The following is a 21611-nucleotide window of genomic DNA, read 5'->3' as shown; positions in this document are numbered from 1 at the left end:
GGGGCGCTACAAAGTATTAACTTAAGGGGGCTGAATAATTTTGCACGCCCAATTTTTCAGTTTTTCATTTGTTAAAGTTTGAAATATCCCATAAATTTCGTTCCACTTCATGATTGTGTCCCACTTGTTGATTCTTCAATAAACTTAGTTTTATATCTTTATGTTTGAAGCCTGAAATGTGGCAAAAGGTCAAAGTTCAAGGGGGCCGAATACTTTCGCAAGGCACTGTGTATGTGTATATATATATATATGTGTGTGTGTGTGTGTATGTATGTATGTATGTATGTATGTATGTGTATGTATATATATATATATATATATATATATATATATATATATATATATATATATATATATATATATATATACACATTCAGGTCCATAAATATTGGGACATCAACACAATTCTAATCTTTTTGACTCTATACACCACCACAATGGATTTGAAATGAAACAAACAAGATGTGCTTTAACTGCAGACTTTTAGTTTTAATTTGAGGGTATTTACATCCAAATCAGGTGAACGGTGTAGGAATTACAACAGTTTGTATATGTGCCTCCCACTTTTTAAGGGACCAAAAGTAATGGGACAGATTAACAATCATAAATCAAACTTTCACTTTTTAATACTTGGTTGCAAATCCTTTGCAGTCAGTTACAGCCTGAAGTCTGGAATGCATAGACATCACCAGATGCTGGCTTTCATCCCTGGTGATGCTCTGCCAGGCCTCTACTGCAACTGTCTTTAGTTCCTGCTTGTTCTTGGGGCATTTTCCCTTCAGTTTTGTCTTCAGCAAGTGAAATGCATGCTCAATCAGATTCAGGTCAGGTGATTGACTTGGCCATTGCATAACATTCCACTTCTTTCCCTTTAAAAAACTCTTTGGTTGCTTTCGCAGTATGCTTCGGGTCATTGTCCATCTGCACTGTGAAGCGCCGTCCAATGAGTTCTGAAGCATTTGGCTGAATATGAGCAGATAATATTGCCGGAAACACTTCAGAATTCATCTTGCTGCTTTTGTCAGCAGTCACATCATCAATAATACAATAGAACCAGTTCCATTGGCAGCCATACATGCCCACGCCATGACACTACCACCACCATGCTTCACTGATGAGGTGGTATGCTGTGGATCATGAGCAGTTCCTTTCCTTCTCCATACTCTTCTCTTCCCATCACTCTGGTACAAGTTGATCTTGGTCTCATCTGTCCATAGGATGTTGTTCCAGAACTGTGAAGGCTTTTTTAGATGTTTGGCAAACTCTAGTCTGGCCTTCCTGTTTTTGAGGCTCACCAATGGTTTACATCTTGTGGTGAACCCTCTATTCACTCTGGTGAAGTCTTCTTTTGATTGTTGACTTTGACACACATACACCTACCTCCTGGAGAGTGTTCTTGATCTGGCCAACTGTTGTGAAGGGTGTTTTCTTCACCAGGGAAAGAATTCTTCGGTCATCCACCACAGTTGTTTTCCGTGGTCTTCCGGGTCTTTTGGTGTTGCTGAGCTCACCGGTGCGTTCTTTCTTTTTAAGGATGTTCGACACAGTTGATTTGGCGACACCTAATGTTTTTGCTATCTCTCTGATTGGTTTGTTTTGTTTTTTTCAGCCTAATGATGCCTTGCTTCACTGATAGTGACAGTTCTTTGGATCTCATATTGAGAGTTGACAGCAACAGATTCCAAATGCAAATAGCACACTTGAAATGAACTCTGGACCTTTTATCTGCTCCTTGTAAATGGGATAATGAGGGAATAACACACACCTGGCCGTGGAACAGCTGAGCAGCCAATTGTCCCATTACTTTTGGTCCCTTAAAAAGTGGGAGGCACATAAACAAACTGTTGTAATTCCTTCACCTTTCACCTGATTTGGATGTAAATGCCCTCAAATTAAAGCTGAAAGTCTGCAGTTAAAGCTTCTTGTTTGTTTCATTTCAAATCCATTGTGGTGGTGTACAGAGCCAAAAAGATTAAAGATTAGAATTGTGTCGATGTCCCAATATTTATGGACCTGACTGTGTGTGTATGTATATGTGTGTATATATATATATATATATATATATGTATGTGTATGTATGTATGTATATGTATGTGTGTGTGTGTGTATATATATATATATATATATATATATATATATATATATATATATATATATATATATATATATATACACAATATATATACAATATATATTACTATATAACACCTATTAGCAAAACATTGTCTTTCTAAACTCAGGCAAATGAAGCTTGTTACTGCTGTTAACACTGAAACATTTCCTCCTCCTTCAGTTAGCTAAATTTACTCTCGGTGCTAAAACATTAATGTGCTGAAACAAGAGAAATGTGTCACCTTGAGGAGTGAATGAAGATGGCATGAGATAATTGTAGCTTCCCTAGGCTTGGTCTGATGGGAGTTTGGATACATTTCTTCTGTCATCTATCATATAAAAAGAAGAATATGTAAAGAGCATTGTGAAGGACAAAGGATTGGTATTTGGGGTGGGGCTGAAACTTTAAATTTATGTTCGTGTAACAAAATCATATCATTCCACAAAAAATTGAAACCGAACTTATCAAATGCTAAATCTAAATTTCAGACTTGGCTAAAAATTTTTTTATAAAGTTTACAAAAGTGTACGACAAAAAAGGTACAAAGCCCCACAAGTGTAAGACAAAAATTGGCATACACAGATATAAAGCACAATTCAAGGCTCACAAAAAAGAACAAGTATCCAAAGACAGACCTGGTGTAAATATAGAATCTTCATACACATGAGAAACCGGGCATAAGGAGATAGGCATAGTATGGTGCGGCAGTTAATGACAATCGGTGAATGTCTAAAAAAACAGACCTATCTAGTATCACTTGAGGACCACTAACAATCCTAAATCATACACTAGAAAGTAAGAGGTCTGCTTGATGAATAGTGTAGGCAGTGAACCCAAACTGTGTACCATTACATTAGTCATAAATTCAACGAGGGGGAAAAAGGAAAATAAAAGAAGGGGAGTAGCAAACAGAGGAAGATGGAGGAGGACAAAGAGGAGATAAGGGTAAAAAAAAAAAGGGGGGGTGCAGCTATTCGTTCTCCTGGGCTCAGAAATTGTCTCTGTAGGCTACCCAAGCCAATGCTCAGGACACAAAGGAGTCAGTCAGATGAATAACAAAAGTGGGACCATACCATCCACAGGAGCTTGTATCACCCCAACTTCTTCTTTTCCCTAGCAATCATATGTTCCATGTTACAGTACCTTGAAAAAATATTCATACCCCTTGAAATTTTCCACATGTTGTCATGTTGCAACCGAATATGTTAATGTATTTTATTGGGATTTTATGTGATAGACAGGGAAGCTGGTCAGAGTTGATGAGAAGATGGATGGAGCCGAATACAGAGCAATCTTAGAAGAAAGCCTGTTAGAATCTGCAAAAGACTTGAGACTGGGGCGAAGATTCACTGTCCTGCAGGACAATGACCCAAACATACAGCCAGAGCTACAACGGAATGGTTTAGATGAAAACATATTCATGTGTTTAGGATTGCCCAGTCAAAGTCAAGACCTAAATCCAATTGAGAATCTGTGGCAAGACTAGAAAAAAGCTCTGATTAAGGGAGCTTGACTCCCGAAACGAGTTAGCGGTCCTATCTACAAGGACATGTTCCATTCCATGTGTGGTGGATTCTTGTAATGCGATTGTATCATCTTCTTGTCTGTGATCCCTAATGAACATACTTGCTGTGGAGACCGGAACTTCCTTTTTCACTGCCTGCTTTCCCTGTTTGGGCTGGAGTGCATCATATTGTTCTAAAGGCTTGGCGAGGTCATTTCATTAATTTGAATGACCACAGTGTTCTGGTAAGCTGCGCTCCATTTGCTGCACTGTTGGTGTCCTTCTACTTGCACTTCCCTGGTAGTGTTGGATTTGAAGAATTTATTTGGACTATTCACCATTTTTACCCTTATGGTTTTGAACCCTTATCATCACTGTTTGGGACTCTTTGTGGTTTTCACCAATATTCATTATTTGCATGTGTTTTATGCCATGTGATTACCATTTTCATTTGTGGTATTTTTTCACTTATGTTACTTAACATTTATGATTAGCGCTACACTTTTTTTGTTGTTTTTATATTCTTGGATCTTTGTTTGTGGGTCTAGTGTATGCAGCTTTTCTTTTTTATTTTTAGTTTAGCGCATAAATTTTTCCATTTTTTTCAAGACTTGAAAATTGCTGTTAAGACGCTCTACATCCTATCTGACAGAGCTTGAGCTATTTTGCAAAGCAGGATGGCCAAAAAATGTCACTCTCTCTCTAGATGTGCAGAGCTGGTAGAGACGCACCCAAAAAGACTTGCAGCTGTAATTGCAACGAAAAAAGTTTGTTCTAGAAAGTATTTGTAAAAACTTTTGAAAACCATTTATCCTTTTTTATCCTTTTCCTTCCACTTCCCAATAAAATACATTTACGTTTTTCAATGTAACATGACAAAATGTGGAATATTTCAAGGGGTATGAATACTTTTTCAAATATAAATACCAGAATATTTAAAGGGTTTGTAACCCTAAATAATGTTTTTCTGCAAGCCCCTCTATTTTAAGCTCCCATCCTGCACTGTATAAGTGTTGTTTTTTTTTAGAAACAAAGGCTCTAAATACCTTTTTTTGTGCTGTAGCTTCAGGGCAGTCACGTGACTCCCGGCCGCTCTGCTATTATAATCCAGTTCTACAGCAGGAGGAGATGAGCTCTCCCTCTGATATCAGCTTGGAGTCAAGTGACCGCAGAGCTAGCCGCTCGGCTCCTCCCGCTGTAGCCCTGGATTTTAATAGCAGAGCTCTTTTATTGAGAAATCACTTTGAAAAACATCAACTGCAATTTCTGCCTGGGGCAGATGATTCATGTAGCATTTACTTCCTGCGATCCATCTGCCCTTAGCTCAGGCTTGCAGGCAGGACAGTGTATTTAGCTGAGAAAACCTCTCCTCCCTTCCTGAAGACTCCTGGAATTGAAGACCTCATTTGCCTAGGGCTGGAAACAAGGAATGTAAAATATAAGGCGATTAGAAAAATTAAAGTGATTCTAAAGTCTCCTTTTTTTTTTTTTACCTGGGAGAAAAAAAGAGGTTTATAATTACCTGCTCTGTTCACTGGTATTGTACAGAACGGCCCGAAACTCCCCTTCTGGGGTCCCGTGCCAGCACTCTCTGCTCCTCCCCTTAGCAAGTTGCATGTGGCAGATGTGTGGGCTTGCTCCCGAACCGGGCACTGTGTGCCTATAGACACATACAGCACCGCTCAGCCTTGCCCCCTGCTCCCTCTTCACTGGATTTGATTTACAGTAGCAGGAGTCAATGACGCCTGCTGCGATCAGTCTGCCCTGTGAGACCAGGGAGCAAGAGCAGCGCTGCTGCATAAAGGTGTAGTGCTGGATCGATACAGGACTCGGGTAAGTATTTAGGAGCTGAAGGGAGAAAACAGATAGTGAATGTTTGTTTTGTTTTTTACCCTAATGCAGGTAATGCATTAAAGTAAAACATCTTGTGAGTTTAGAACCACTTTAAGTTTGTTAAAAAAAAAAACCCTGTTCAAGAAAAGTGACGTCACTCTGCCTGGGTACTTGATATCCCATGAGAATGTGCTCTTGCAATTGGATGAGAAGGCTTCACCTTGTAATTTACCAACAAATGGGAGCCCTGTTGTTTGTAACAGCATTACTATTTAATAACAATTGAAACCTAAGTTTTAGATATCTGTACTACTTAAACATTTGTGAGATTTCTTTTATGTAATATAGGTACTAGATATTAAAGTATCCATATGCTAATGAGAAAAGATAATGCTGCGTATGTATGGTGTATCTCTTTTTAGATGTATTGTAATAATTTTACACTATTCAAAGTAATAAATTGCATTCCATTCTAACAACCTTCCACTGTTAATGACGTGCAGACTGAAAATAAATAAACTTTGCTCATTGCCTCTAACGAGATCAGTCTCTGCATTTGTACTTACAGAATGCTCATCTTTGTCATCAGCAACTCAGCAAAGAAATATCCACATTTCTTACTGCCTTAAAGAACTGGGAGGACTCCAAAGGTAAACATTAAAAATTAACTATCTCTGCATACTAACAAGCTTTCTTGGTAACTTGCACTACAATAAAACTTTGGCTAGCGAGCATAATTTGTTCCGGAAGCATGCTTGTAATCCAAAGCACTCGTATATCAAAGTGAATTTCCCCATAAGAAATAATGGAAACTCAGATGATTTGTTCCACAACCATTTATTCATAAGTCGTTCACTTTATAGTCCATATAAAAAGATTATAGCAATGTGATAGGTTGTGTAACCATAAAATGTCCATCCACAAATGGCGCCTCCACAAGAGGATTAGACGCAAAATCCAGCAGGGGCTACAGAGTATAAAAGAGAAGAGAGGCGCCTCTAAGTGTAGTAATATGGTTACATTTAAAGAAGGTACAATATTTATCAACTCACATGGTTGATGATTAATACAGGAACATCTAAGTATGCAAGCATCCAGTGTAAAGCTGTCCACCATCCTCCTCACCGCCGGCTCTCACCACTACCAGTCTGTGATCGTGACTGGGAAGACTACCCTTGCAATTAAGCGATCTGAAGTTGAGGCTTGAATCGCTTGTGGAGCGCAGTGTGGAAGGGATGACGTTGATAGCAGTGTGGAGGATGGCTTTTCCCCAGATCACATTAATATACACTATATTGTCAAATGTACTGTGCAGTAGTGCACAAAGCTAGGTCCATAAAAACATGGATGAGTGCTTTTGGGGAGAAGGAACTTGATTGACCTGCACAGAGTCCTGACCCCAACCCGCTAGAACACCTTTGGGATGAATTTGGAGCGGAGACTGCGAGCCAGGCCTTCTCGCCCAACACAAACCTGACCTCAAAAATGTGCTTCTTGAAGAATGGTCAAACATTCCCATAGACACACTACTAAACCTTTTGGACAGCCTTCCCAGAAGAGCTGAAGCTGTTATAGCTGCAAAGGATGGCCCAACTAAATATTGAACCCTACTAGGTTGCCATTAAAGCTCCATGTGCGTGTAAAGGCAGGCGTTCCAATACTTTTGTCAATGCAGTGTAGATTAGGATCTGACTTGGAGGCGATTTCCATTAAAGTTTATGGGCACAAGTCGAATAGAAGGTGCCTTGAAGTAGTACAGGAACCTTTTCTAAAGTCGGAGCATCTTCAGTATTGCTTGACTAACATGATATTTCAAATGTCCTGCAACTTGGGATCTCACAACTCAGATCAGTGTGAACTGAGCAGAAAGGTCCGTCTTCTAAAGTCTGCTAGGTTTTAAGGTACACAGCGCAAAGACTGTGCTACTATAGCAAGAATGAAGACTTTATTCAATGCTTTTCATAGCAGCAATATATTGCTAATCACGAAATGCATAAAACTAGTCACATTAGTCCATGCCTTAATGGCGCTTACATTCCCACATTCCACCCAAGTTCATATTACACACCCAACACACTTTATGACTAATTTGATCAGAAGCAAGTTAAACTACCAAATTGACACCCAGAGAGCACACAAACTCTATGTAGTTGGTGTCTGTTTGGGACATCCAGGACACCAGCACCACATGGAAAGAGTGCAAACAGTGTCACAGTTCTGCCTGTAAAGATAAGTTCAAAAACTGTGCTGAGTTTTTAAGCTCTTGAAATTTTGGTATCCAGCATGTTGATAACAAACATATTTTTTAAGAACAATATTAGGAGTGCATAAATCTCATAATGGGATGAATATATTTTAGTTATGCTCAGTCTTGAAAACCTTGAGCAAGTAACCCCAGGCACACACAAATGTATTCACATGTCCTAACTCTGCTACAAAGAACTGGTTTAAACAGCCTTTGGCTTTTCAGATGTGTTATAGCTAGCAGAGTGTGCGGAGATTTAAAGCACAACTAATTTAAAGCTACGGGCTGCCTATTACAGACTATGGGGTTGATTTACTAAAACTGGAGAATGCAAAATGTGCTGCAGCTCTGCAAAGAAGCCAATCAGCTTCCAGGTTTTCACTTTATATTCTTGACCGTTGGGTTATGCTGCCTCCTACAGGAGTATGACACTAGGCAGGAAAAAGCTTGACTACTCCTATGGGGCAGTCCCAGGGGGGTATACCTACCTAGTCAGTAGTAAGGACCTAGTTCCTTGCTGGGATCTCTGGTCCTGGCAATTTTTTCCTTTTAAGTGGTATTTGTTCCTATCTTTGTTATTTTGTTCTTGTGAGAATCTATTATCAACTGCCGGACTGGACAACGGACTGGATAATCGAGATCCAGAGGGTCCCCCAAGTCTGGCCAGCGAGCGCGCATAGGCCTCAACTCTGTGCTAGGTCGGCTGTGACATAACCCCACTGGACGGGGACTGGCCTGAGAGTTAAACATCTCGCGAAGGCACAAATACGACCTGGCCTGAGTCAAAGCGTTCCTCCTGGTTGACAGCCTCCCCTATTCCGATGGAGCGGTGGTCTGTCAGGAGCGACAGACAGGTTTTTGAGGTGGACATGGGCCCCTCCCTGGGACAGTCGGACCTCCAGGTTCCCCCTTCCCACGCAATGCCCCCCCCCTTCTTGGTGGTCCTCTGTGGACTTGTTACCCCATCTGCCTACACCCCCACTCCATCCCATGGGGTGACCATAGCTTTTAGGTCGGTCTAGGGTGTCGAGCTGGCGATGGGGGGAGCGCGTCGCCGGCGACCGGACGATCAACCTTTTGAGAGGGGGCTGTACCTGGTGGGGGCTCCTGCCAGGGCCCTCCTTCCTGCTAGGATTGTGTTTGATGCTTTTTGGGTCCCCGGGAGCTGTGTGGTGCAGCACGGGGCCGCCATTTTCTTGTAGCCTGTTGTGCTGTAGATCGGTGACCATTTTCTTGTGGTTTTTCTCATTGAAATTAGCGGCGGCATGTTTTTCAGGCTGTAGAACGGTGATTTTGTCCGTGGAAGCCCCTCCTCATCCCCTAGTGCTGACTCCTGGATCGTTCTCTTCCTGATCGCCACATGGTGTGCAGTTTGCCTGGTGCTGTAAGTGCCTGATCAGTGGTGGTGAATCTTTTTGTGGGGTTTTCTCTCCCTTTCTCTGCTAAAGCAGTGGTAGTGCTCTGTGCTCAACCCTATGGTGAGGGCAGAGTGTCGGGGGTGTCCCTAGCGGTGTTATACACCTTTTTTTGTGTGGGTCCCCTTCTTCTCTAATGGAGTCTCTGAAGCACATTTCCCCACCTGATCCCCTCTCAGAGGCTGAGGGTCCCTCACAGCTACCCTGGATGACATCATTAAAGGTTACACGGGGAAGAGTACTTTTCTTCCGCAAGCTACTAAGGGCAATGAACCTCATCGTAGACGGGGGCCCTCCTTCTCAGCTCATACGTTTTTTTTTTTTTCCCCATCCCTCCGGGTCGACTGACAAGGGCTCAAAGCCTTTCAGGGCCTCCACCGGAGGATCCAAATGAATCTGGTCTGGGGAGCCAAACTCGGGCTTCTCCAGACCAGTGGACAAGGCTCCTTCTGTATGAAGGCGCGCGCTCATCCGTATCGGTGGACGTCTTCGCTGGTTTCCGGATATGTGGACTGGTGCAAGACAAGTGGGTCCACAAAGTAATTTGGTCCAGCTACAAGATCAAGCGAGGTTTTTCTTTCCAACTTGCGCCTGTTCCAGACAGCTTAAGGACCTGTTTTAGGGTGATACAAGACCTGTTCCTTCAAGTGGTGATTGTCCGGTTCCGACTTCGGAACATTTTCAGGGTTTTTACTCACAGATGGACCTCGAAAAGGGACTTTCCGCTTCCTCTGCGACCATTTGCAGATGAAACAGACAGATAATGGTTCAGGCCTAATCCATCAGGGGTCTGGTTCCTCCTTTCCTTGTCAAAATGCACTCTACTAGGGTGCTTAGTGCCTCCTGGGCCTTCTGTCATCAGGTGTCAGTGACGCAGGTTTGCAAGGCGGCCACCTGGTCGTCTGTGCACACTTTCATAAAGTTTTATGAGGTGGATGTATTGGCATCTGCGGATGCTTCTTTTGGCCGCAAGGTTTTGCAGGCTTCTGTTTAGTGGACCTGGTCCTCTTTTTGAGGGTGTATTTTTTTTTTTTTTTTTTCAGATTGGCTCCAGTTGTTTATGGTTGAGCTCCATGTTACCTGGTTGGCTAAGGTTTAGCCTTGGGAATTTTTTCCTGCTGTTCCCACTCCTCATGTTTGACACTGCTTTGGGACATCCCAATGGTCAATAAGATAAAGAGCAGTGTCCGTCAATGAACGAAAGAGAAAATGGTATTTTTGGCTTACCGTAAAATCAGTTTCTCTGATGTTCGTTGACAGACACAGCACCCACCCCTCTGTGGAGTTGGCTTTCTTCTGACACTGATTGTAACAAAACTGAGTGACTATGGCTGAAAGTGGGGGGATACCCCCTGGGACTGCCCCAAAGGTGTAGTCAAGCTTTTTCCAGCCTAGTGCCCTACTCCTGTAGGGGCCAGCATAATCCAATGGTCAAGAAGAAAAAGCGCTGTGTCTGTCAATGGACACCAGAACAATAGATTTTACGGTAACTCAAAAATCCCATTTTTTTTTTTTTTTTTGTCAAAGCTTAAATGAACAAGCTGAAGTTAGAAACTGGCTACCATGCACAGCTGCACCAAATTATGCACTATCCAGTTTTAGTAAATCAACCCCAATGTCTCAGTCGCAGGGATCTCTATTTTGGACACATTATAAGGCTCATTTTTAATCCACATTTATGTATGTGTAGGTATTCATTTAATTTATTATTTTTTATTTTTTATTTTTTTTGCAATTTCCCATATTTTGTGAATACAAATGAATGTCTCTCTGCAAAGATATCATTGCAGTAGATACAGAGTTGCCCAAACTTTGAGTCATGTAATGCGACTTATTTTGTACTGGCTATAAATTTTGTCCCTTAAGAAGATTTTTTAACTCTCCTTTCCTATATTTACGAGAGGGCTGCTATGTCCACCTTAAAAAGTCAACTTTCAATCTGGGTTGTTGTAAGGAACTCTGTATCTTTACAGGTAGCTACCCCTTCGGTGATAATATCTATTGGTAATCGCCTTAATGTACTCCATAGATGACCTTCTGCTAAGAACAGAAGGGGCCCTTAAAGATCAGGAAGACTTTCTCAAATATGTTATTAATAAACTTACAGCAAACTTTCATTCACTTTTGGTGTTCCTTCCCCTTCCCTCCTTCTCTTTCCCTCAAAAATCCACTTTCCCCTTTCAGAAATTGCAACAAAAATCTTTTTGATGGAGGATACCCATTTTCCTTGGAGCACAGCCAGCACTTCCACCTTTCCAGCTTAGGCAAAAATTACGCCTCCACCACCAGCTTTTGGTGCATTTTTTTTACATTTATATATTTTCTTTTTGCATTTGCACATCAGCTTTTTCACGCCAGTGTATGGCTAATGATCACCTTTTTAAATATTTTTGTTAAATGGCAGCCGAAGATACATTTATTTCCCCCCCCCCCCCCTGGAACACCAGGCCAGCACATGTCCTCCTACGTTCAACGGGCTAATGTTTCAAACACGTTCTTGATGTATATGGAGATGATATGAGATCTTTTTATTTTTATAGCATTGAGAAAGTTCATCCATCTAACAGGAAGGTGGCATATATCATCTTTTTAGACCAGGATAGACCGAAAATGATATGCATTTTATATTTCTAATGTCCAGCATGTATAGTGCCCTCTGGAGCCTTCTGAAGTATATATTTTCATACTATGGTTTAGATGATAGATACTGGATGGAATATACAACAGGCACATAAACCAGTCACTTGGGTCACTTTGTCGGCCACAGACAACCAACCTAGCAGTGAAAATTTTTCCTGGCTCGGCCATATGTACATCAGCTATCTCGCTGAACCTTTATCCTCTGGCCTCTTGCCTGTCACCTGTGGTGAATGCTGGTACTACCAGTTATGGTCTAGGGAAGTGCAAGTAATAAGTTCAGCACAACCACTCGTATATTAAAACTGAGTAAAATAATAAACAAAACAAGATTTCTACTACAAGTATAGCTGATGCAATATATCCGTGTCAAAAAAGTCCCAGCTGAAAAAATATGCTCCATTGCTGTGTCAACTCAAAGTTGTAGTTCGTATAATAATATCCAATGTTCCAGTGACCACCACCTCCAAACAGATTGCCTGCTCACCTTCAGTCTATGACTCCACTACAGAGTGATAATCGCCTTAATGTACTCTATTCAAGATTGTGCTGGACACGCTATTCCACTCCTTAAATCTCCATCAACCAAGTAATACCATAAAAAAGAAATTAAAAAACCATAGTGCTTCAAATAATGTATTAAAACACTCTGGAAGGTGTTCGCAGCAATCCGTGCCTTACTATTAGGCAAATAAGAAGTATTGTGAGATATTTGCACATATTGTTTAATTGTCATTTACGCTGATTATATTTTATTTTATAAATCTAATACTCTAGCAAAGCACTGCTCTGGTTGAATCTGGTTTTTTTTTTCTTGTGTACAGATCATTATAGATGGTAGAAGCACATAAACAAGCAATTGACTAGTATTTTGACTTTCCATAGTTTTCTTTGCAGAATGTTACTAGATCAATATAAATGTCAAATCCTATATTTAAAAAAAATGCTTTTGTTGGATAATGAGTTGGATAAAAGTGTCTTAAGGGCACATTTACATGGCCTTTTAGCCCTCTACATTGTGAAGAGCTCTTTGCCTGCATTCCTATCCTAGCGCAGAGCTGCGTGCAGGCAGCACATATTGATGACACGCATCAGATGTAGAGTTTGACATGTATGCAGGGAACGGTGCACAAAACCTGTAAATCCTGGGAGGTGTATCTCTCCCTGCATACCTATAAAATTCAGCTGCGTAGGTAAGTCTGTACTGCTGATAAATGTCCATTCACTAATATGTTCTGCCTGCCTGGAGCTCCGCAATAAGACAGAAAAGTAAGCAAAGTGCTCTTCAAGTTGTATGAGGCAGAGTGCCTGTGTAAATGAGCCCTAAACATAAGCAATAGTAAAATGTAGTACCGCATTACCATCACTTAACACAAAAAAGTTGGAGTTCGATACCCTTTATTGAAATATTTAAGTTATCACTTAAACTCCAAGCTTACTATAAAAACTATAAATAAAATACATTTGTAAAAAAGTAAACCCATAAAACTTTACACATTGATACAAAGGACACATTCGGCTTAATGCTTATAGCTGTGAACATGTGCAAAAATGTTAAACTGGTCAGAAAATGGAAAATAGACCACCATAATATTCTATAAGGTTTGCATTTTCATGTCAGTCAGTGGGATTTATTTTGGCAGCTGAAAGCAAACACTTGCAACATTATGTCACCTTATGTTATTCAACATAACGAACAGCTGATTGAGTTCAAAATGTAGTATCCTGTTGTCAGCCAGAACAGTAATAAAATCACATTTAATTGATTTTAGATGGCTCTTGATTGGCTGTTACAGATAATGCATTTTGTACAGTTTGTAATGCTGAAAAATTTTTTGGTGAGCAACTGGGTCATCAAAAGTAATTAATAGAGAAGTATGGCCAAAGCTTTTTTTTGGCCATACTTATCTCGAACGTCACAAGCGCGAACATACTTTTGCTTTCCTGTGGCCCAGAGTCCACAGACAGTGTCCTATAGCCCACTGTCAGCTGATGTAGCAGAGCTGCTCTGTTCCCTGGAAGGATCCTGACCATATTGTTAGGATCCATCCAGCTGCCTGATTAAAAGCTGGCTCCGGCTCTCCGTGCACAGCTGATAGTAGCCCACTGTCAGCTGATGTGGCAGAGCCGCTCTGTTCCCTTGAAGGATCCTGACCATATTGTTAGGATCCATCCAGCTGCCTGATTAAAAGCTGGCTCCGGCTCTCTGTGCACAGCTGATAGCTGAAGCCAGCTGTATCTGACTCTCTCTAGCCCACTGATCTCCCCTCCGAGCAGACTGAGAACTTAAAGATTAGTGGTCATGTTATCACTCGGTTCTTGGGCTTAGAGCCAATCTGGGACAGCTATAGCATCACACTGATGTTGTAGCATAGGGGTGAGTATGAAGGTTTGTTTTTAGAAACCCCAAACTTCCTCTTTTAACTTGTTGTGTTTGGCATTTTCAACAACTCCCTATTTTATTACAAAGCTCATAATTAGACTGGACTAAATTGGACATTTCTGGTCCAATATATTTTTATTTTACATAATTAGAATACATAAACCTCAAGCATATGAGAATATACAGTACATCTTGACATAGCATACAAAATATAAATTTTAAACATGATGAGAAATTGTAAGACATGTCCCATATAGGGGACATATTTTTTGGGAAAGGGGAATCCATGTGGTCTAGTGCCCCTAATAAAACATTGGTACTGTAGGGGGGGGTGCCCCTACTAGAGTAGCACCCCTCAAGCCTTTTCATCGGGAAGGAAGATGTGTACTGTTATTATAGAAAAACCAAGACCGTAGAGAATAACTGAGAAACTAAAAGTATGCAGAGTGTAAAGAGTAGGAAAAAAAGGAAGCCGAGAATGGGGATCTGGATAAAAAGTTGGAATTGGCCCGGCACAGACATTCCCACATGACATTCAGTCCATAAAGGGTTAAACCTACTATAAAGACTCACTGAAACCTCTACCAGAATAATGAGTGATCCACAGACTTTTTTTAAATGTTTCCATTTTATCATGTAAAATGGCTGACCACTTTTTATTGAACAATTGCCATGACAATTTTTTTCATCTGAGGTAATGGTCAGGTTCTGAAGTTTTTAATAAAGGTGCTAGTATCATTAAGCCGAATAGATATTTAGGCTTTATAACATGTATTTGTTGCATCGTATATAATCCTAATACTGTCTTACTAAACCCCAAGTATTTCTGAGATTTAGAAATACAAAATGATGTACTGAAGATCTTTGACATATTGGAACATCTTCTGCTATTTGAGACAACTTTTCTTTCTATATTATAACATTTTACTAGGTGTGTGAAAAGAACAGTTTGTGTACTACGTAACCAAAGAATGACATACTGGAGGACTGTGGTCTGTTTGCTTTTTTATAACTGAGCAATGCCTACTTGCTGTTAAACAAATATTCATATTGCTTTGTGTTTTCCTTGCTTTGGTGCAAAGTTTTTATAGATGTTAGATGGACTGCTGGTCGTTTTGGAGATGGACACATAGACAGACCTGTACAGCTTGGCTGAAAAGTAGCTTTACTATGTTGTGAATTGATGACCTCAATCTTTAAGCAGAGAAATCTAGCCTAATCCTCTAAGGATAAACCTTTTATTTGATTAACTTACAAAAGTACTTGGCTTCTTGGATCTGTTTTAACAGAATACTAGTGTGGAAATATATACATTGGAAAACTACGGGGCTTATTCATAAAGGTTAACAAAATCCTTTTTCTTGACAGTCGTTCACTCTTTTTAAAATCGTTGCCTGATCTAACTTGACCATTTGGTAAAGACTGAAATGGGAAATATAAATGTTTAGTGGCCATTCCCACCTAATTCACATGGTAACTTGTGTTGTACTACAGCATCCTGCAACTCACTGGGGTTGATTTACTAAAACTGGAGAGTGCAAAATCTGGTGAAGCTCTGCATGGTAGCCAATCCGCTTTAACTTCAGCTTGTTCATTTGAGCTTTGACAAAAAAAAAAAAAAAACTGGAAGCTGATTGGTATCTGCTTTGCACCCTAACACATATTCACCCCTGAACTACAGTAAGTTGTGCTGGAAAAATACCGTAGGAACTGTCTTTGCTGCTCTGGGGCTCAATATGAAAAAGCAGTTTGGTGTGAACAAGCAATTTTAGTGCAGTAAAAAGTAAAAAAAAATTGTGAATTTAGATTAAATCCAAGCAGTTTTACAAATCCAGAGCAATCCCAGCCAAAATAGAAAAAGATTTAAACTCTTGGTTTTAGAGAAATGGAGCCATGGGTAAGTATCAGTGGATTAGGTTAGGTCTCCTAAGAAGGTGCCAGGAGAGGTTTTGCATAGTATGTAGAATGTGTTTAGAATGGTATAAAACCTACAACTAAGGGCTCATATGGGCTTAAATAATTACTAATTTAAATACTGGATCTTTTTGCCAGAAGCTGGTAGAAAGATTCAGGGTTAAAAAGTATGTGTAAAGTACACACATTTATATGTATACAATGTTCTGAAGTGTGCGCAAGTAAATTCATTCTAGTGACTAGAATAATTTATTTTAACTACTAAAATACATTGTTATGTACGCTTGCCAAACTATTGGACCCTAACTACGCAGGGCATTTCAGTTGTACATCCCTGAATATTGCTCAGGTAAAAAAAAAATGAAATGCCCCATGTACAGTGCCTTGCGAAAGTATTCGGCCCCCTTTTTTTCACAAAAAATTAGTTTTATTTCTTTATGTTTGAAGCCTGAAATGTGGCAAAAGGTCGAAAAGTTCAAGGGGGCCGAATACTTTCGCAAGGCACTGTACTTAGATGTATTGGTTTTAATAGAGCTGCATTTAGATCCATACTTGAATTTTTTTATTTTTATTTTATTTTTTTACTGATCTGAACATTATTTTCTGGTGTTTATGTGCATCAGACCTATGTGTGATGTTCTTTTGCAGTTGCTGTGTATATTTGAGCTTTTGTTGGTTAGGATTTTAATATTTAAAGAATTTGTAGCAGTAGCTACTGTGTTGGCAATCGATTTAATACAGTAAGTTTGGAGTTTAAATTAGAACCGTAGGCAAAACTTTTTTTTTTAACATTTTGGATAGGGCAAGGAAGGTTTATAACCAGTCAATTTCTGTAGACAGCCCTAATTTTTTTTTTTTTTTTTTTCCAATGACAATGGTAAACAGCACAAATAGAGCGCATGGATGTCCTTCACTAATGTAGAGGTAGCAATAAAAACCTTACAGGTGTTCTAATCCATCTCCACTTTATCTAAAAGGAGAAAAAAGTTTTGCCTTTAGTTATACTTGTGATACCATTTTTGGCTAGCTTAAGTTATTAAGTCCCTCCTCCTGCATTAAAGTTTCTTACTTCTCTGTCCGCACTGCACACTGAGCTACACACGTGCAGCTCAGTGTGTGATTTTGGCAATGCTGAGATGAATGAACTCCCTCACGTGCAGTGATATCATCTCTGCCTGGTCAATGAAAATGGCCGGCGACCGATACTAGAAAGCAGACCGACCAAAGAAGAGCTGGGGGCCTTGGGACGCTGAAGTGCTGGAGAGTAGGTGAACATAGTTACGGGTTAAGTTAGACAATGAAGTATATAATTTAAGCCATGTACACACTAGTAGTGTTTTTTTTTTTTTTTTCAACCCAGCAGGGCTGAAGGAAAAAAAAAACTGACGGCTCAGGCGGAGCTGCTGTTCTAACTATTTGATGTTAGTACAGCTACCTTCCCTGCTGTGCTATTGTGTTTTGAGCCTAAACACTCCGGTCAGCGCCCTTAGCCACCAGGAGCCGACCGGCAGACCTTTTTCGTCATGCCCCATTGACAGAAGATGGCCAGAATTATATTGAACCGGCCAATGTTGCCGGACATTCAGCCCATGTGTATTTGCCTTTTAAACACTAAGCTTTCTGCAGAAAATGTGTAGCAGTAGGTAATATACAGTGGCTTCCAATTGATTGATACTTCCTAGTTTCTACATTCGTGTTTGATATGATGTTTGGGGATTCATGTTCTCCTTTTTAACTTGTGGAATGTTTTTTCTCTCCCATCATATTGTCTGCCCCTACCACTCTTCTAGTAATCCTAGTAATGTATATGTATGCTTGCTGTTTTCTAGACGCTGACCCTGATGTTCTGCAGCAAGTCAAGAAAGTATCTGATGCATCCCAGGAAACCTGCACAGCTTTGACCAACTGTCTTCAACTTTTTACCAAACATGATAAGGTTTGTAAGACTCCTGAAAACCTTTTAGGTTATGTCCACTAGCAATGTCTGGAGGTTAAATGGTTGAAGATTACTCTGCAGTTTTCCTAATGTAACAGGTATTTGTGTAGTGGTGTGGTGTAGGTGTTTTAAAAGCTTACATTTACAGTGTTGTGTAACATGTTCTTTTTAAATGATAAACTCCAAGGGACTAGACCGTTTTCCTGTGTCCCTTTCCAGTCTTTACGTGCTAAATAATCGATTCTCCTGTAGCCCTATTTATCTGTTAAAGTGGTTGTAAACCCTTACATATACCCAGTGAACAGATAAGCCTCAGGTGAGATTAAATAAATCCTCCTGCATAACTTGTACCTATTTATCTGCAGAACTCTCTCCTCTACAGCATTCTAAAGTACAGTATTTACACATTTCCCAGCTCCAGAAAGAAGAGGGGTGGTGGTATCTGATATCACGTACTGTACAGCATAGAGCAGGGAACTAAGGGTAATCTGAGACCTGAGGGAAGGGAAAGGACACATCTACCTTAAATTAGTCCCATAGGTAAACAGGCACAGCTCAGATTGTCAATCACCTACTGTGTGCTGGATGTGGGGCGGACGGTCTCCTGGGATTGTTCGTTGGTAAAGAATGTCAGAAGTGACTCATGAAACTATCCAAGAAATGAAAGAGCAGATAGAAGTCACAGTATGTGCTTTGGGTTGAGGCAAGTACACATTATAGAAGGATATGCTTTGTTCATTTTTAATTTCCAGGGTTTACAACCACTTTAAGGACGAAAAGTGTTACAAAGTTCAGTATTCAATAAAATCACATGGCCCAACCTCAGGGAAACAACTTTTATAATCGTATAACTCTACCTTTTTTGAGCTTTATGAATAATGCATTAGATGTGTATGCAGCTTTGCAGTTGTGGTATGTATTACTCTAGAAGGAAAGATATAACGTATCGGATCTCAATTCCACTTGCCGACTGCCAGCAGGACATATACTGCGGCAGGTCGGCTCTGTCTCGCGAAATTAAGTAACTACGTCACTTCGCGGGACCGCAAGTGGGGGCGTGCACCCATTTGCCACAGGGGGAGCCAATCAGCGGATCCGGCAGCCGTGATCGATCCCCGTGGAGACAAAGAGGCGGCCCTCCATTGTAAACACGGCAGACTGCTGTTCTGTCAGTAATAAACAGGAATCCTGTGTTCCTCTTATTTAGGAATGCAGGTCTCTGTGTTTATTCAGTAAATACATCCCCTCACAGTTAGAAAGTATCCCCTAGGGACACGTTTAACCATTTGATCGCCCCTGGTGTTAACCCCTTCTATGCCAGTGTCATTAGTACAGTAACAGTGCATATTTTCTAGCACTGATTACTGTAGTAATGTTACTGGTCCCCCCAAAAGTGTAAAAAATGTCAGTTAGGTGTCCGATCTGTCCACTGCAATGTCACAGTCCTGCTAAAAATCGCTGATCGCCGCCATTACTAGTAAAATAAATATATAAAAATGACAAATCTTTCCCCTAGTTTGTAGACGCAATAACTTTTGCGCAAACCAATCAAAATACACTTATTGGGATTTTTTTTTACCAAAAATATGTAGAAGAATACAAATTGGCCTGAAATTATGAAAAAAAAAAATAGATTTTTAAATTGTTTTTATTGGGAATGTTATATAGCAGAAAGTAAAAAATTGTTTGTTTATAGCACAAAATTTAAATTGCACAGGTGATCAAATATCACCAAAAGAAAGCTCTATTTGTGGAAAAAAGGACATCAATTTTTTTAGGGTCCAGCATCGCACAACCGCGCAATTGTCAGTTAAGATAACGCAGTGCTGTATCGCAAAAAATGGCCTGGTCATTAAGAGGGAAAACCTTCCTGTCAAGAAGTGGTTAATAATACTTTGCAAGAAAGTTAGGCTTAGCTTTTATTCTTTCTCACACAGTCCAGAGTAAATTGGTACCATAAAGAAATATCGGTTTTTCAATACAAATGATAAATAAATAAATCCTCAAAATAAAATGAGGACCACTACATAAATAAAAAGTCTCTTGGGAAATCTGTGAATTAGTAATCAATAGTGTAGTCCAGTAATGTAATCTGTGAGGATAAAAATTCAATAATTGAAAAGCCTCCAATTTCTCCACCAAAGTGTTCAACGTGTGTTCACAACACAGAGGCTCACCAGAATGTATTGATCTCTTGATTACAGGTAGGTCAAAAAACAAATTGCTCCAAAAGGATGGGTATACAGCTCTTTTATCCACCTACTCCTTTCCACTCGCATGGGTCTTACACCAGATTTCCAGCTCACTTATTCTCCTCCTTAATCCTTTGCCAGATTGAGAGGATTTGTTCTTATCCCTGATTCAAAATCTACATTCCATGTAAATGCCTTTCCACCAGTTCTTCTGCATCCACATCAGGACCTCTTCAGCTTGCTTTAAATCAAGTGGGCCACGAAAATGCTCACACCAGATGTGCATGACCTGCATAACCACTTCTCGACCACCCGCCGCCTTTTTACTGCGGCAGGGTGTCTCTCCTGTGCAAACCAACGTAGACCTACATTGTATTCGGCGAGCTAGGGGGCGAGCGCGCGCCGCCGGTGGTATGCTCCCGCCACTCGGCAGTGGGAAAGCCGATGCACCAGTCAGGAAGCTCCAATTTGACCATCCTTCTCCCTGAAATGATCATAGAGCCCATGTGATCCTTCTACATAGGATCACATGTCTCTATGGTCATTTCAGAAGCCACGCCCCCCACAGTTAGAATCACTCCCCTAGGCTCACATTTAACCCCTTGATCACCCACAGGGTTAACCTCTTCCCTGCCAATGGCATTATTACAGTAACAGTGCATATTTTTAGCACTGATTACTGTAGTAATGTCACTGGTACCCCCAAAAATGTAAAAACTGTCAGGGGTCCGATCTGTCCTCCGCAATGTCGCAGTCCCGCAAAAAAATCACAGATCACCGCCATTACTAGTAAAAAAAAAAACAATAAAAATGACATAAATCTTTCTCGTAGTTAGTAGATGCAATAACTTTTGCACAAACCAATCAAAATACGCTTATTGCAATTTTTTTTTTTTTTTACAAAAAATATGTAGCAGAAAACAAATTGGCCTAAAATGTTAAAAAAATTTTGATTTTTAAACTTTTTGTCCGTTAAAGTAACACAGTGCCGAATCGCAAAATAGGGCCTGGTCAGGAAGGGGGCAAATCCTTGCGGTCTTAAAGTGGTTAACAGAGTCAAAACTGCTTTCCACATAAAGGTATTGTCTTTAAACCCACCGTGTATAAAAGGCTCACCAGAAAGGATTGACCCTCTTCTTTTACAAAGTGAATCATAAACACCTTCGTAACACACTGTGGCTTGGATACAATGGCTTTGAAACATAGACGTCCTACTGGATTGATGATCACATCATCTGCACAGATCCTTGCCTTTGGCAGGCTGTTGTGAGAACTCAGAGCTTACATGTATACCTTATTGTCATGGCTATTATAAAAGGATCTCAATCTTGCTAAAGAATCATTATTTTACAATACAAATTAATTGGATAGCAATACAAAGAATAGCAGGTTGAGTAAGATTGCTGCAGGAGGTGAGAATTTCTATGGTTGGGAAGGCA

General features: G+C 40.3%; 1 protein-coding gene across 3 annotated transcripts in view; it reads left to right on the top strand.

The window, feature by feature from the left end:
* The window catches only part of OSBPL1A (oxysterol binding protein like 1A), a 248851-nt gene that overhangs the window by 79073 nt on the left and 148167 nt on the right, over positions 1-21611 (top strand). For all 3 annotated transcript variants that reach the window (XM_082258671.1, XM_082258672.1, XM_082258673.1), the window contains 2 exons: positions 6019-6100; positions 17874-17980. In XM_082258671.1, the coding sequence (XP_082114797.1) occupies positions 6019-6100; positions 17874-17980 (189 nt within the window). The remainder of the gene's footprint in view (positions 1-6018; positions 6101-17873; positions 17981-21611) is intronic.

This window comes from Pelophylax lessonae, assembly GCF_965119305.1.
Source record: "Pelophylax lessonae genome assembly, chromosome: 5".
NCBI classification, from domain to species: Eukaryota; Metazoa; Chordata; class Amphibia; order Anura; family Ranidae; genus Pelophylax; species Pelophylax lessonae.
Note: the sequence above shows the minus strand (reverse complement) of the source record. Positions and strands in the feature narration are given on the sequence as shown.